The sequence below is a fragment of the Salvia splendens genome, chromosome 10 (assembly GCF_004379255.2).
Source record: "Salvia splendens isolate huo1 chromosome 10, SspV2, whole genome shotgun sequence".
NCBI lineage: Eukaryota > Viridiplantae > Streptophyta > Magnoliopsida > Lamiales > Lamiaceae > Salvia > Salvia splendens.
The window spans coordinates 25,954,364-25,968,826 of NC_056041.1; the positions used below are offsets into that span (position 1 = coordinate 25,954,364).

Genomic DNA, 14,463 nt, shown 5'->3' on the forward strand with positions numbered 1-14,463 from the left:
CTACTCACCCCATTCTTGTGTTAGCAAAGATTTCCTTCTCTCAATCTCCATTTCTCTATTCTCTCCTCATTCTCTATAATTGCTCAAGTTGTTTACTAGTTTCTACTTACTACTGTATTTGTTGTTGTGCTCGTAATTTACCACTTATTTCATACTCCATACATATTCCATCCATACTACTTTCATTTATCACTATGTCTTCTTCTCGTGGTGGACCGGGACGTGGTGATCGGGGCAAGGGAATTGCACAAGATCAAAGTACTAGTCGTCCCTCAAAATCAAGGAGACCTAGTCGTCGAGAAATTATGGAAGAGGTTTCCCGAGTGCAGGCTGAACGCATGCAAGTAAGTAATGAAAAATTATTTTTACAATTCATATTTCATAATTTCATAAGATTGAGTTTTTTAATTTTTTTGTGTTCCTAATTAAACTTCAACTTATATTATATTTATATATATAAGAAGATCAAAGGATGGCCATGCTACTCGCCGAAATGCATCAAGGTGGGGGCGGGGGCGGTGGTTCCCAACAAAATGACGAGTACGCCGTGTCTATATCGGACAACAACGATGATAGATCTCATTCTCGTATTCCATCTAGCACCGGCAGAAATGAGGAGATGCCTCCCCCTCCACCCACTAACACGGCAAAAGCTTTGAAATCTGATATTTTTGTCAAACACTACAAGAAGGTCCCGGTGGTGATTCCAAGTCCTCATGATCCGCACTCTCAAGAAGAGACATCGGCGTTTCATGCGTATTACAACTATTGCAATAAAGTGTACAAATTCTCGAGTGGTGGGGGATATGACACCCTCCGTCGCCATTTGGTGACAAAGCATCCGGTAGAATGCGGCACTACCTCTACCCAAACCCAACTAAACTTCTAACCCGGTGGCTCGGGTTCGTCCGGTACGCCTCTTTTTAAATATGATCAAAAAAAAATTTATGATGTTATGACTAGATGGGCGGCAATGAAACATTTTCCTTTTAACGTTTATGATGACAAAAAAAATTGAGGTTACTATGCAAAGTGATTTAAACGTAGCTATCAAAAGAATGGGTAGAATGACCGTTCAACGATCTATCAGTAGGCAATGTTTAGAGAAAAAGGTTGAATTAGCACGTTATTTAGTTAACTTGGGCCACAAAGTGAACATTTGCTCAGATGTGTGGACTGATTGTTTTAACCGTCATTCATACATGGACATTACGGTTCACTTTGTGGACAATAGTTGGACTTTAAACAAGCGTTTAATAGGTTTTAAAGAATTTGAAACTCCACACACAGCACCCGAAATTGCTTCTTTGATTATACAAGTTTTGAATGAGTTTCAATTATGCAACAAGATATTTTCTATTAGTTTTGATAATGCAACTGCTAACACCGCAAGTATTAGCGAGTTGATTGCGGCTTGTTCTCCGGTAATTAGAGGTAAGTATTTTCATCATAGACGCATATGTCATATTTTAAATTTATGTGTACAAGATGCGCTTGAATTATGGCAAAAACATGTTAGTCCTATTATAACTGCAGTTAGATTAATCCATCAAAAGCCAACTATTGACAAAGCATGGAAGAAATATTGTCATCAAAAGAATGTTAGATATACGAATTTTACTATGGATGTGTCTCATAGATGGAATTCAACATATGATTGTTTAAATTCCACTTTGACGCATAAAGATTCTTTATGTGATTTTTTAAAACATATCTCGTACATGATTTATATCTTTCACAAAGTTGTTGGGAACATAGCGTCGCTTTATTTAAATTGTTCAAATATTTCAAAAATGCTATTGTTGAATTATCGGGTATTTATTATTGCACCGTTGTACGTGTTTTAGAGCATTGTATGTATATATCACTTGGTTTTAAAACTGCAATGAAAAATACTTCCTCTTCACCTGAATTAATATGTGTTTTATATTATATGATTGAAAAATGGCTTAAGTATTTCAGTGAGATTCCAACCGTGTTTTTTATTGCAAATGTATTGGATCCAAAATGGAAATTAGCCAGTACCTCTAAGATTTTAGATTTTTATTATAACAATTTGAGTTCAATTGATCTTGACCCCCTTCAAGCAATCCAATCTGATACCAGTGACGAATTTGGAGTAGACCTCTCAGAAACCTTTCAAATAACCCTCCCGGACCGGTCCACTATCCAACATACCTTCGAGTTTAACTTGCGCGCTCTCTACACCGAATATGAAACCAAGTATAACAACACCCACCAAGTCAGAAGACCCCTCTTCCTCAACAACATAACTATGGCTTTGCATTTCAAGCCGATTATGATGACCCCGACGCGCAATCCCAACTAGCCGACCTATACAGCTACAGCACCGGCGGAAGGTCCTCAGGTATGGTAAGTGAATTAGATTTATATTTCGATTCACTATTTTCCTTTGGTGATGAAGGTCCTACTCCTCCCGCCCAAATCAACGTCCTCATTGGTAGGGAACCCACGAGAAAGATTTCCCCATCCTTGCATCAATGGCCAAGGAGATTTTCTCTGTTACGGCTTCCACTGTCGCCGTCGAGTCCGCTTTTAGTATTGGCTCGCGTATGTTGGATGAATCAAGAAGTAAGCTATCGGCGAAAAATAAGGAAGTCGTGATGTTACTTGATGATTGGGCAAAAGCCGACTCAGAGAACAAGAAAATAATTGGGATGATCGTCAGGAGGGATCACAAGATGAATTCACCGGGAATGAATCGTAGGCCAACCGTCAACCGCCGCCGGCCAAGCCAAATAGGTAAGTAAGGTAAGAGAACTACGTGGGCTTTGATTCCCTTTTGCAAATGAGCATTGGGGATACGTAGGCTCCTCAACTAAAATTTTAAATTTAAGTTGAGCTCAAACCCTTTTTCCTTTATTTCTTTTCTTTTCCATTTGTTCCTAATTTAAAAATATGCAAATACAATTACATAATTGTATTTATATATATTCTAGTCGATGAAGTAGATTTCTCTATACGGCTAAATCCGGGAAACTTTTGACAATTCTACTAAAATTATTGATTGTTAGACTAAACTCAACATTTAAAGTTGAATTGCTAAAGGTGTCCTTAATTTAGTTATGTAGAAAGATCTCCTTCGCCGATTAAGAGTATATATACTTATAAGTTTTTTTATAAGAACTTCTACGTCGTTTTTGTTATTTGTAATTAGCTTCGCTGTTGACTAGTAGTCTCGTTTGTATTTAAATTTTTGTTTAAGACTTCAAGGCCTCAAGGTTTTTCGATTTGTAATTGTTGTAACGTGTAATATCAATAAAATTGCAACTTTCATCGTATTTTTTTGAATTTTAGTTACGCACATTTCATACATAAACAAATAAAAAAATGCAAAAAAAAATATTGGACGAGCCCCCGAACCGGCCCCGAACCGCCGGTTCAGGCTGAAAACCGAAGGTTTCGAACCGCCGCGTAAACCGCCGGTTTTTTTAACCGGAACCGCCAGGACCCTTGGCGGGCCGGTTCCGGTTCATGCATATCTTGAACCGTGAACCGCCGTTTCATGAACCGGAACCGGCGGTTCCGAACCGTTGTGCATGCCTAGTCCCGGGAGTACCAAACACGCTTGGGCTCATCGTTGGGCGGTAGATATCATCGCCGGAACTCGATGTGTTCATCGGTCTACCAGCACCAACGTAGCCGCTTTGTGGGAAACCAGCGTATTGGGTGCCATGGAGAAAAGGTAGACCTCCTTGAGACGAAATCTGATTTGAACCCATCCCAAACCGGGATGATTGGGTTCCCAGCCCAACATGTTTTCCACAGGAAATTGGCCGCCTCCGGGAAATTGGTTTTCCGCTAGCTGGTTCGAAAACTTACCTCCGTGGCTAGTAAACTGGTTATCGCCGGAATTGTTGGCATCACTAGGATTCATTTTGCTAGAGAGATGAATGTGTGAAATGATGAGAGATGAATATGTGAATTGGAGGAATGAAGTATATATAGAAGTAATAAAATAAAAAAAAATTGAAAATCGGCTCCGTCATCGGCCTGAGCCTCCGCAATGGAGGCCCATCGCAGGGCCGATGCGGAGCCCGTGCGCTATCGGCTGTAGAGATGTATCGGTCATGGGGCAGAGGCGTTGGGGAGGGGGAATCGGCCCTCCCCCCGCAATGGGGACCGCTGGGCGCCAATGGGGGAGCCGATCGCTCGGGCCGAGCGATCGGCTCCCATCGCCAATGCTCTAAAGAGTTAGTGGAAAGTGGGGTCCATTTACCAAACTGGACAACTTTTCACGGACGGACTAAAGTGGCAAAATTGGATAACATTTCACGGATGGAGGTAATATATAAAAATAGGACACACATTCTATTATCTTTTTTTCATCAATTTTTCTTTCAATTCTTAAAATTCGTAATGAAATGAGATTTCTAAAGTAGAATGAATGGAGTACTATTTAAAAGTGGGATTCATATTCTATTTGTCAGAACTAAATTGGATAATTATTGAAAGACGTAACAATTAATATAACAGTATATAAAAAAAAGAATGAGATGCTTTTGAAAAATAAGATAAATGTGTATGTAGTTACAACGCAAGACATGATTTAGGCTTTGCAGAGACGTTGCAGTAAGATCTGCCCCTCCGTTGCCAACTGCACTACATTTCGGGTGAGAATCCCGTAAACACCCCTCTTTTTCCTGGTTCCCTGTACGAGTTTTTATGCGAAATTGTAAATAATATCTTCTCTCAACTAAGCTAAGGAATTCCATTTCTTCTGATTTTGTTTAAAAGGAGTGAAATAACCAAGAAAAAGAAAGGAAGTGAAGGACCTTTTTTCATTTTATGTATATTCCTCTCATTAGATCTTTGTAATTTTTCTTATTTTTTCAATGGTGAGTAACCAACTGACATTGATGATTTGATTCTGTTTTGTGTATTTGTGTGATCTCCGTCAATTCTGCGTTTTGAATCTTGATTGATTGAACCAAGGATCCGATGAATTTACATTAAATCCTCCGTTGTGATCACCGATTGCTACCGGATTCGTGCCTGATTTTCTGGATAAGGTGTGCCTTTTTCTTATTTGTTCGATGAATGAAGGATGCAATCATTTTATTGTAAATCCGCATTTCCTATTTGATCACTGCCTATTTATTTATTCTCGGATCTGTTAGATTTAGCTTTAGCTTCAATTCCTCTGTGTTTTCGCAACAATTGTTTAATTTAATTCGATTCTGACAGTATTTGATTAGTTATTGGATTAGTGCTGAATAGGGAGAAGGTATTTACTCTTTCAATTGTAGTCCTTTTTGTGATTATTTCTCCATTCATGCTCTATTTTACATTTTCTTCGTTTTAGAAAAGATGGAGGTGGATCAAGGTAAGCTCTTTATCGGTGGGATTTCTTGGGACACGAATGAGGATTGTCTTAAAGAATATTTTGAAACATATGGGGATGTTGCGGAGGCAGTGATCATGAGAGACCGAACCACAGGTCGTGCTCGTGGCTTTGGCTTTGTTGTCTATGCAGACCCTACCGTTGCTGAGAGGGTGGTTAAGGAGAAACACATGATTGATGGACGAACTGTAAGTTGGTTTGGCTGCATTATGTGGAGATTAGAATGCATTAGAAAAACTCAACTGTGTTGCCAAATGATAGCTGTTTGTCCGAACCAATGCCTTGGTGCAGTAAAAGTTAATTTGTTGATTATTAATTTTACTACCTTATACTGCAATGCAAAAGTTACCTGCTTTAGCTAATAGCCAGAAACGGAAGCCAATTGAATCTTTTAGACCTTGTAGGTTTGCGTTTCTCGATTCTTCTGTTGGCCCAATTTGCAGCTGTCTCACTTTTTGGTGCAAATCTTTCATTTTATTAGGTGGAAGCCAAAAAAGCTATTCCTAGGGATGACCAGAACCTTATAAATCGAAACAGTGGCAGCATGGAAGGTTCACCAGGACCTGGACGCACTAAAAAGATATTTGTAGGAGGGTTAGCATCTACAGTCACTGAGAATGATTTTAAAACTTATTTTGATCAGTTTGGTACCATAACAGATGTTGTGGTGATGTATGACCACAATACGCAGAGACAAAGAGGTTTTGGGTTTATAACATATGATTCGGAGGAGGCAGTAGATATGGTGTTGCATAAAACTTTTCATGAACTCAATGGTAAAATGGTTGAGATAAAGCGAGCAGTTCCCAAAGAATTGTCTCCGGGACCCAGCCGGAGCCCACCTGTTGGTTATAACTACGGGTTTACTAGACCTAGCAGTTTCATGAATAACTATGCCCAGGGATATAATCTTAGCCCAGTTGGAGGTTATGGAGTTAGGATGGATGGTAGATATAGTCCTCTAGCTAGTGCTCGAGCTGGTTTCTCACATTTTGGTTCTCCTGCATATGGACTTGGTGTCAATATGGTGCAACGTTTGGGTGGTGGCTTTGGAGGGGGCTCTAACTTCAACAGCAACTTAGGTTATGGCCGTGTTCTGAACCCGTATTTTGCCAGTAACCAGAGCAGGTACAACACACCGATTGGTTTCAATACAAGTAACAGCAGAGGTGAATCTTTTCTAAACTCTTCGCCTAGAAGTGTATGGGGAAACGATGGACTTAATGCTTCCCCAAATAGTGCCGCTTCTGCTTCATACTTTGGTTCTGGAAGCGGTGGTTTCGGAGTCTTCGGAAACAATGGAACAAACTGGGGTACTTCCCCTGTTACTGGGTCCCTCGGAGGAGGATCTTCTGGCTACAATGGTGGAAACTTTGTCTACCGAGGTGGAGATAATAATTATTCTGTGGGAGCAGGAGGATTTGGAAGAAACACCGGAACTGGTGTGGCTACAACATCTTCATTTCCTGCCTCAACTGGTGATTATGAGGGATCCTACGGGGACTTTTACCGTAGTGGTTCTGTGTACAGTGATCCGACTTGGCAAACTGCATCTTCTGAGCTTGATAATTCTAATTCGTTTGGCTATGGGCTTGGAAACCCAGAAGATGTTGCCGCTAAAGATTCTGAGGATTATGTGGTCGGATATGACCTTCCAACTAGGCAATCCAGTAGAGGTAATCTTCTTCTTGATCTAAAGTTGTACCCCTCATTATTTCCTTATATTAGTGCCTGAGCTTACCTTTGTGTATGGGCGGTTTTGAACCTGATCATCCAATTTATTTTCTTGATGCATATTTATCCTTTTATGTTATTGCAATGAATGGAACTCGTATGATATTACTTACTTTTCCTTCAATTGAATTCTATTTCATTAGGGCTCCAAAAACATTGAGTGGAACATGGTGCTAGGTTTTTCTTGTATCGATTCACTTGTTAAAGGGTCCAAATTTTGAAAACTTAAGCTGTAATTCTAGTTTGTTCAGGGGTGGATTAACTTTATAACAGTTGTCACTTATCGGTTCGTAAAACTTGTCTTCTGTAATCTGATTCATTCATCACTAAGTGCCAAATTGAAGTTATCTATGGACTAACAGTTGTCACTTAAAAAATAGACTTCTCTGCTGTAGTCTGATGATTCATTCACCATTAAGTGCCACATTGCAAAATCTAATTGAAGCTATCTATGGACCAAGCCTCATTTATTGGCACTTTTTCAATCACTCATTTCAGGCTGCTTTCACTGTCACGGTTTGCTGCAACTTAAATCTGTTCTTTGTTATAGACTGCAGTCGGATTCATTTGCCATTTTTAGCTGCACATTATAAAATTAGAGGAGTATTGAAGTTTTATGTGGGCAACCTTCATCTATTTGCACTTGTGCATTCACTCTGAGGTTTGCTTCAACTGAAATCTGTCACTGCATAATTAACAAACCAATTGTCGGTTGAAAAGCAAGAAGGTTATGAGTAAAGCTGTTGAGTGCTAATCAAGAAATTTATCTCTCTCTGTCTTAACTTGCGGTGTTTGCTACTTAACCCTGAGAATTGAGGAACACTGATTGTGTAGAAACTTGAATAAACTTAGACGAGGGCTGAGGAGTGATCAATCATCAAAATGTGCCGAATGGTTTTAACCTTTGAGCTAATCCTTGTCTCCACTTACTCCAGGGATTGCTGCTTAGGAAACTTCAGTGGTATGAAGATAATGTAGGAGATGAGATTTTTGAGAAGTTGCGGGGTGTGAATTTTCGTACGTATCCCTCACAGGTATACACAAACAGATATATATCTCATGTCATTACGGAGAGAACTAACAGGGATGTCGGGTTGAAGCATAAATGTCAGGGGGATTTTGTTAAGGGTTTAGAAAATATACGGATCAATATTTTGGTTGAGATGTGTATCAGATTGCGGGAGAAGGATCAGTACGAGCTTTAATTTGTTGTGAAACGATGCTGGAAAGGTAGAGTTTTCATTTTCCCCCCGGGTTTTCGGCTCTAATGACTAACTGAAATTTTCCTCTTTTTTTGTCTGGGATTCGTATTCGTCTCCAATTGTATGTGATTGTTAGCATGACATATAAAGAGGGAGTTTAAGCCTTGCTAGGTCTCCCTTCAATACAAATACCGATATGATTATACTATTCATTTTACTGTCTCTCACTTAATGCATTTCTAACCTTAGAAGAGGGTGTTTATGATGTTTCTAATACTTATAATAAAGCGTTAGTATGTACTTCCTCTGTCCCAGACAGTTTGTCACATTTTTCCAATGCTATCCACCCTATAAAAATTGTCACATTTCACCTTTTACCATTTTTGATCCACTGTCTAATTCATATTTTATTATAAAATTAATATATAGAAAAAAGATTCATATTCCATTAACTTTTCAACTCATATCCATTATATTTAAAAACCTGCGCCTGAAATCTGTGTTAGGTCAAACTGTACGAGCTACTGAAACGAAACTTATTTTCACAATTTATGAATTATTTTAAGGAGTTCATTATTGGCAAAAAAATTCCCTTGATCAATTCAGTCAAATGCGTGATTGACCAGATGGCGGTTTCGGTATTCAATACATTGAAAAGAAATCGGTATTCAATACATTGAAAAGAACGCATGTATATCATCAACTATGGTTGTTATAGGATTGCATTAGTGTGCTAACTAATTTACAATAATAACTAATAACTTTCAATTCTGTATTAAAATTATCAATACAAAGACATAATTATATTAATACAACATATAAATTTAAATATCATACAAAGACATAATTTATGAACACACGAAAGATTGATAAATTTATTTCTTTTTGTTGATATTTTTAACATACAAAATTGATATTTAGTTATTAGTTATTACTGTAAAAAGTTAGTATTTGATCACACCCCGTTGTTTATCCAACTTCTTGTTATATATCCAACTTATTTATCAGTTGTCAAAGACAATATTTTGCAGTGAAACAAAAAGGATGTAAAATAGATGTTGAATGCACATAGTCAACGTTCTCTAATCACATTTCCCAAACGTAGTAGCACCTATGAGTTGATGCTTTAATGCAACAAAGAATTAGTGCGCGACATAACGATGACATGTATAATCTTTCATAATACTCATTTCATCCCAAAAAAATATACACTTTGAGAAACTAAAAACTCGTATGAAAAAACTAAAAAAGTAAAAGAGAGGTGGAGAGAAAAAGTAAAAAGAGTGAAAAAGTTTCCAAAATTGGAATGTGCATATTCTTGTACGACGGACCAAAAGGAAATATTGCATATTTAAGTTGAATCGTATTCCTTTTTGGGTATCCCAACTAAGTTGAGTCATTTCCTTTTTAGACAAAAAAACAAAACATCCAATCACTCTTACTTTATTATATCACCTACTTTACTCTCTCTTTATCTTTCTTACTTTATTCATTTCTCCTACTTTTCAACACAATTTCTTAATCTTTTTCCCAAAAGTTTTGTACTCCCTCAGTTTCATAATAGTGGAGATATTTCTTTTCGGCACGCAATTTAAGAAAAATGTGTTAAGTGGGTTAAGTAAAAGAAGAATAAATAGGAAATGAAAAAGGTAGAGAAGTGAAGAGAGAATAAAGTAAGAAAGAGTAAAGTAAGAGAGAAGATATATGTTGACTTTTACTAAAAGGGGAAATGACTCCACTGCTATGGAACGTACTAAAATGACAAAATGACTCCACTACTATGGATCAGAGGGAGTATCAACTTAATTGGGATGGAATGAGTATTATCTGCTAGGGTTTGGTGCCCCTTGCACAGTGGAAGACTTGTACAAACAAATAAATCAGATAAGAATCTATTTGATTGATTATGCGATTAATCAATTCACATGTTAAACAGATAATTACATGCCAGAACGCAAATAATTCTTGCTCAAAGAATATAAATCCTAAACATGAATACTACGGTTTAGAGTTACCGATTTGATTCTCCAAAGAATCGTTGATTGTTTGCGCCTTCTCCACGATGATCTTCAATACTATACCACAGATCTTCTGACTGGTTCCCGAACTGTATCTCGATATCAGGGTGTGCTGATCTTATCAAAATACTAGAACTTGAATAAAGAAGACAGAAAAATCTCACGGAGGAGAGTTGAGAAAAATTTTGACTTCTCCTAGAGAGAGAAGGGGACGAAATTTTAATGGAGAGAAATTTTCATGATTCTGTCTCCTTTATTCTCTTATTTATATTAAGTTCATCTTGGGCCCAGTTAGGGATCTATGGAAGGTTTTGGATATGGTCTCCCCCAATTAGCTTTTTACTAATTGAATTGAACCCACAATTTAATAAAAGCTTATATTGGAATATTACGAGCAGTCACTACAGAAGTAATATTGCACTGCCCATCCAAATCCGAAATTATAAGTAATCCTGGCTTCCTTTTGTGAAATTCTTTTTTTTCTTTTGCAAAGCATTGCATAGAACCGACCATGTTACCTTAAAGTGGACGACGCCCACAACCGGTCTACTAAGCAAAAGACTTAGACTTTGTTTACTTCTTATGCATTTAAATATTCGTAAAACATCTTATAAATGCACAAGCAAACACAATGTAATAATGATAGTGATTCTATTCGTGCGTAACTGCTCGAATAATACCGAATTGGGTTAAAAGTGGATTGTAGAGTTTTTTGTATCCAAGCAAGATTCTATTCGTGCTCATTCGTGGTCGAAACATGCTTTTCAGTATACCAAACCTAACAATCTCCCACTTATACTCAAAACATACTTTCGAGTATACCCCAATGCCAAAAACTGTCCCACTTATACTCAAAGCAGGTCTTGGTGCTAGATATATCGAACTACCATTTATTTCACATCATGTTTGAAACATGTTGCCATAAAAGCATTTTATGTGAAAAAAATATGCTTGGTTGTTCTCTGATCATATCTTTACCACCATAATGTCTTTGTTGCGTACTTGATCTTTAATTAATTTCATCTCTCTATGTGATTGCTTAGCTTATGATCTCGTGTGTCCCTTGAGTTAGCCTTCACTAGAGTTGTCACGGCCGCCCTTACTAAGGATAGTAAAGACGGGGAAATTGTGACTAGGGAAGGGACTAAGGAGCGGGGAAGAAGAAGAGGAAAACAATGAAAGACAACATCTTAAACAAAGCTTCAAAAGAAAAGTTTTAATCGATTAAAAAATTAAGCAGCGGGTTAATATCTCAAGGTAATTAATGTCATAAAGTAGTGTAGAGCAAAACGAAAGACTTTATCAAGAACGATTCGAAACAAGGCAACGGAATAAAGGTGTCTAGAGAGTCATAGGGAGACACCTATGTATGAAGACACGACGCATCCGGAATTTCTTAAGGCTCGACTCAACATCTGTCGCAACATCACCGCTCAACCTGCACATAAAGAAAACATATGCAGGGCTGAGTACTTGACATACTCAGTGGACACACACCAAAATATTTGATAAAAGTTATGTCATCTTTTAACATTTTAAAAAAGAATATCATCGAGTATCACAAAACATTTTCGTAGACTGGCCAGTCAAAACAATCTCCCCACTTTCTCAACAATCAATCAATCACATCCTCTTACCATAGTGCGACGAAAATGTGGCCACACTATTCGCCCACGAGACCGGCTGACTAGCAAGGACGGCTCCCGATCCAACCTGTGTACACAGCCTGATAGGGTTTGCGGCCCTACTCAGACCCGAATTCGTTTCACACATAGCCCTATAGCCTAACGGAGCAAGCTCAAACGAACTAGGCATTAGGCAACAATCTCAACATCAAAACAATCACAACCCTATAGCCTAACGGAGCAAGCTCAAACGAACTAGGCATCAGGCAACAATCTCAACATCAAAACAATCATGGCATGACATAACACTTTAAACCACCCTTATATCTCCAATATCATAATTTTGAAACGTAAAAGAGTTTTAGTAAAGAAAGTCCACCTCGATTGCTTACAAACACGTTTCACAACTTTATTGAAATCCTTGCTCTTCGTACCCACGTACGCACAACAACCCTTATCAACATCATATCCACATAATACAACACAATCAGTTTTCTATCAACACATTACTCATGCATGCCCTATCGTTCCTTTCATCGTTTTCTCATATTGCCCATCCCAACGTTCACCATCATAAACAATACGAACCCTTTGGCATACATCAACGTGCAACGCATAATCACATCATATGATAAGTTCTTACTCACACATGTATCATGTATTTCATTCAAAACTTGCCAACAAGACTATTTCAATCAAGACATGAATCTGACAAAACAGCGCAGTCGTTTTGTAAAAATCATTAAAAATCCATCCGATATCATTTGAAGCTAAAATTTGGTCACCACACAGTAGACACATCAAGGTTCATCTAGTTAAAAATCCACACCAAAATCACATCTTTAGGTCTGTCAAAAACAAAAATGAAACTCACTGGACGAGAATAGAAATTCTGACAGTACTGCGCAGTTCAATTGAAAAATTCGTTAAAAATTCATCTTTTTTCAAAAGAGGCTGAAATTTTGAAACAACACAGAAGACACTTAAAATTTCACTCAATTAAAAATTTCGTGTCAAAATAAGATCGTTTGGTCAGCCAAACACTCGTCGGAACCTACTGTTCGAACACCACAGTTTTCATGCTCAACATTTACAAACTAGGGTTTGTCTATCATTCATCCACACATACATATTCATGCTTTCAACAAATATTCCAGCTTCAAAAACGACATCACAACCTTGTTCTCCTATATACACATAGCATTCACCAATGAATCATCCACAAACTCACACACACATACATACACGCACATACACATACTTTCTCATGCAAACATCCTTCCCAACCGATTAATTTTTAGATCTACGATTTCTGCACTCACTATATGCATGAGGGGATCAAGAAACATGGATTCAATGGTAAGAAGGAGAAAGATGAATCAAAGTATACCTTTTTTCTTGAAAAATAATCGGTAGGAATGACGAATGATGCGATTCTTCGATGAATCTTGAATTTCCAACTCCACAATGATACAAGAACAAGTAATTGGTGAAGGATTGGTGGAGAAGGAGAGGAAGAGAGAGACGTGTGGTATGGAGAGAAGAGGGAGGCAAAAATATGAGGGCTAGGGTTAGGGTTCTTTTAATTTATAGTCTATGATAAATCCCACAATAAAGCAATTAAAATTGTGGAAGAATAAAATAGAGGTCAATGAATAAATCCCACCATTAAAAGAAAAATAGGCGTGTATAATGGGAAAAATCAAGGAAAAATAATTAAATCCTCAAATCAAATAGGAATAGGATTTAAATTTGGTAATTTCTTGTAGAAAAAGACTCCCACAAAATAAGTAATAAATAAATTAATCCCACAAGTAATTAATAGGCATAAGGGGCAAAAATAATGAGGTCTCAAAGAAGGATATAGTCAAATCCTAATTAACATAGGATATGAAGAGATTTGGCAAGATATGGTAAGATTTAATTGGACTTTAATTCAAGGAAAAAGATAAACAAGATACCAATTAAATCTACAAAAATAATTCCCTCTCCTAATTAATAGGAGATTTCGAAAATCTCAAGGGATGGCCAAGGGGTCGAAAATAATGTAGAATAGCATATGGATAATTTGGTTTGGATTTAATTTGGATAAATATCCCAAAGCAATTAATTAAATCCAACAAAGAAAGTATTATTTCCAATAAATAGGAGGGTCGAAAATTTCAAATGAAATGGCTAGAATGATTATGCATTATCCCATTTAAGTTAATTCACACATTGGAAGCTTAATCACATTAACTCAAATAACTCACAACAACTAATTTTACATAATTAACTCAAACACATAGAGACTCAATTTCCACAAAAGAAATTCTCATTCAACATCCATATTAATTTAAAAAAAGCCATCAAATAAAAATAATAATTAAAAAAGTCATAATTTTCTGGGGTGCTACAAGAGTAATTAAAAATAATACTCATAGGCACACTCAAACTTACGATCAAAGCTATTAGGAAGATACTCCTAAGGTAAACACATATTATGATGATGACTTACTCGATCACTGACCAGTCATAAA

The 14,463-nt window shown here is 37.3% G+C and overlaps 1 protein-coding gene across 5 annotated transcripts; it reads left to right on the plus strand.

The window, feature by feature from the left end:
- The first annotated feature begins 4,696 nt into the window (after positions 1 to 4,696).
- On the plus strand, positions 4,697 to 8,513 carry LOC121752489 (heterogeneous nuclear ribonucleoprotein 1-like). 5 transcript variants are annotated; one of them, XM_042147591.1, is made up of 5 exons: positions 4,725 to 4,811; positions 4,957 to 5,033; positions 5,327 to 5,553; positions 5,847 to 7,041; positions 8,035 to 8,513. In XM_042147591.1, exons 3-5 carry the CDS (start codon positions 5,332 to 5,334, stop codon positions 8,046 to 8,048), a joined length of 1,431 nt encoding a protein of 476 aa, XP_042003525.1. In that variant the 5' UTR covers positions 4,725 to 4,811; positions 4,957 to 5,033; positions 5,327 to 5,331; the 3' UTR covers positions 8,049 to 8,513. The 5 variants fall into 5 exon arrangements, with proteins under 5 accessions (XP_042003523.1, XP_042003524.1, XP_042003525.1 ...); XM_042147593.1 differs by having other exon boundaries at positions 5,332 to 5,553; XM_042147589.1 differs by having other exon boundaries at positions 4,697 to 5,033.
- The last annotated feature ends 5,950 nt before the right edge of the window (positions 8,514 to 14,463 follow it).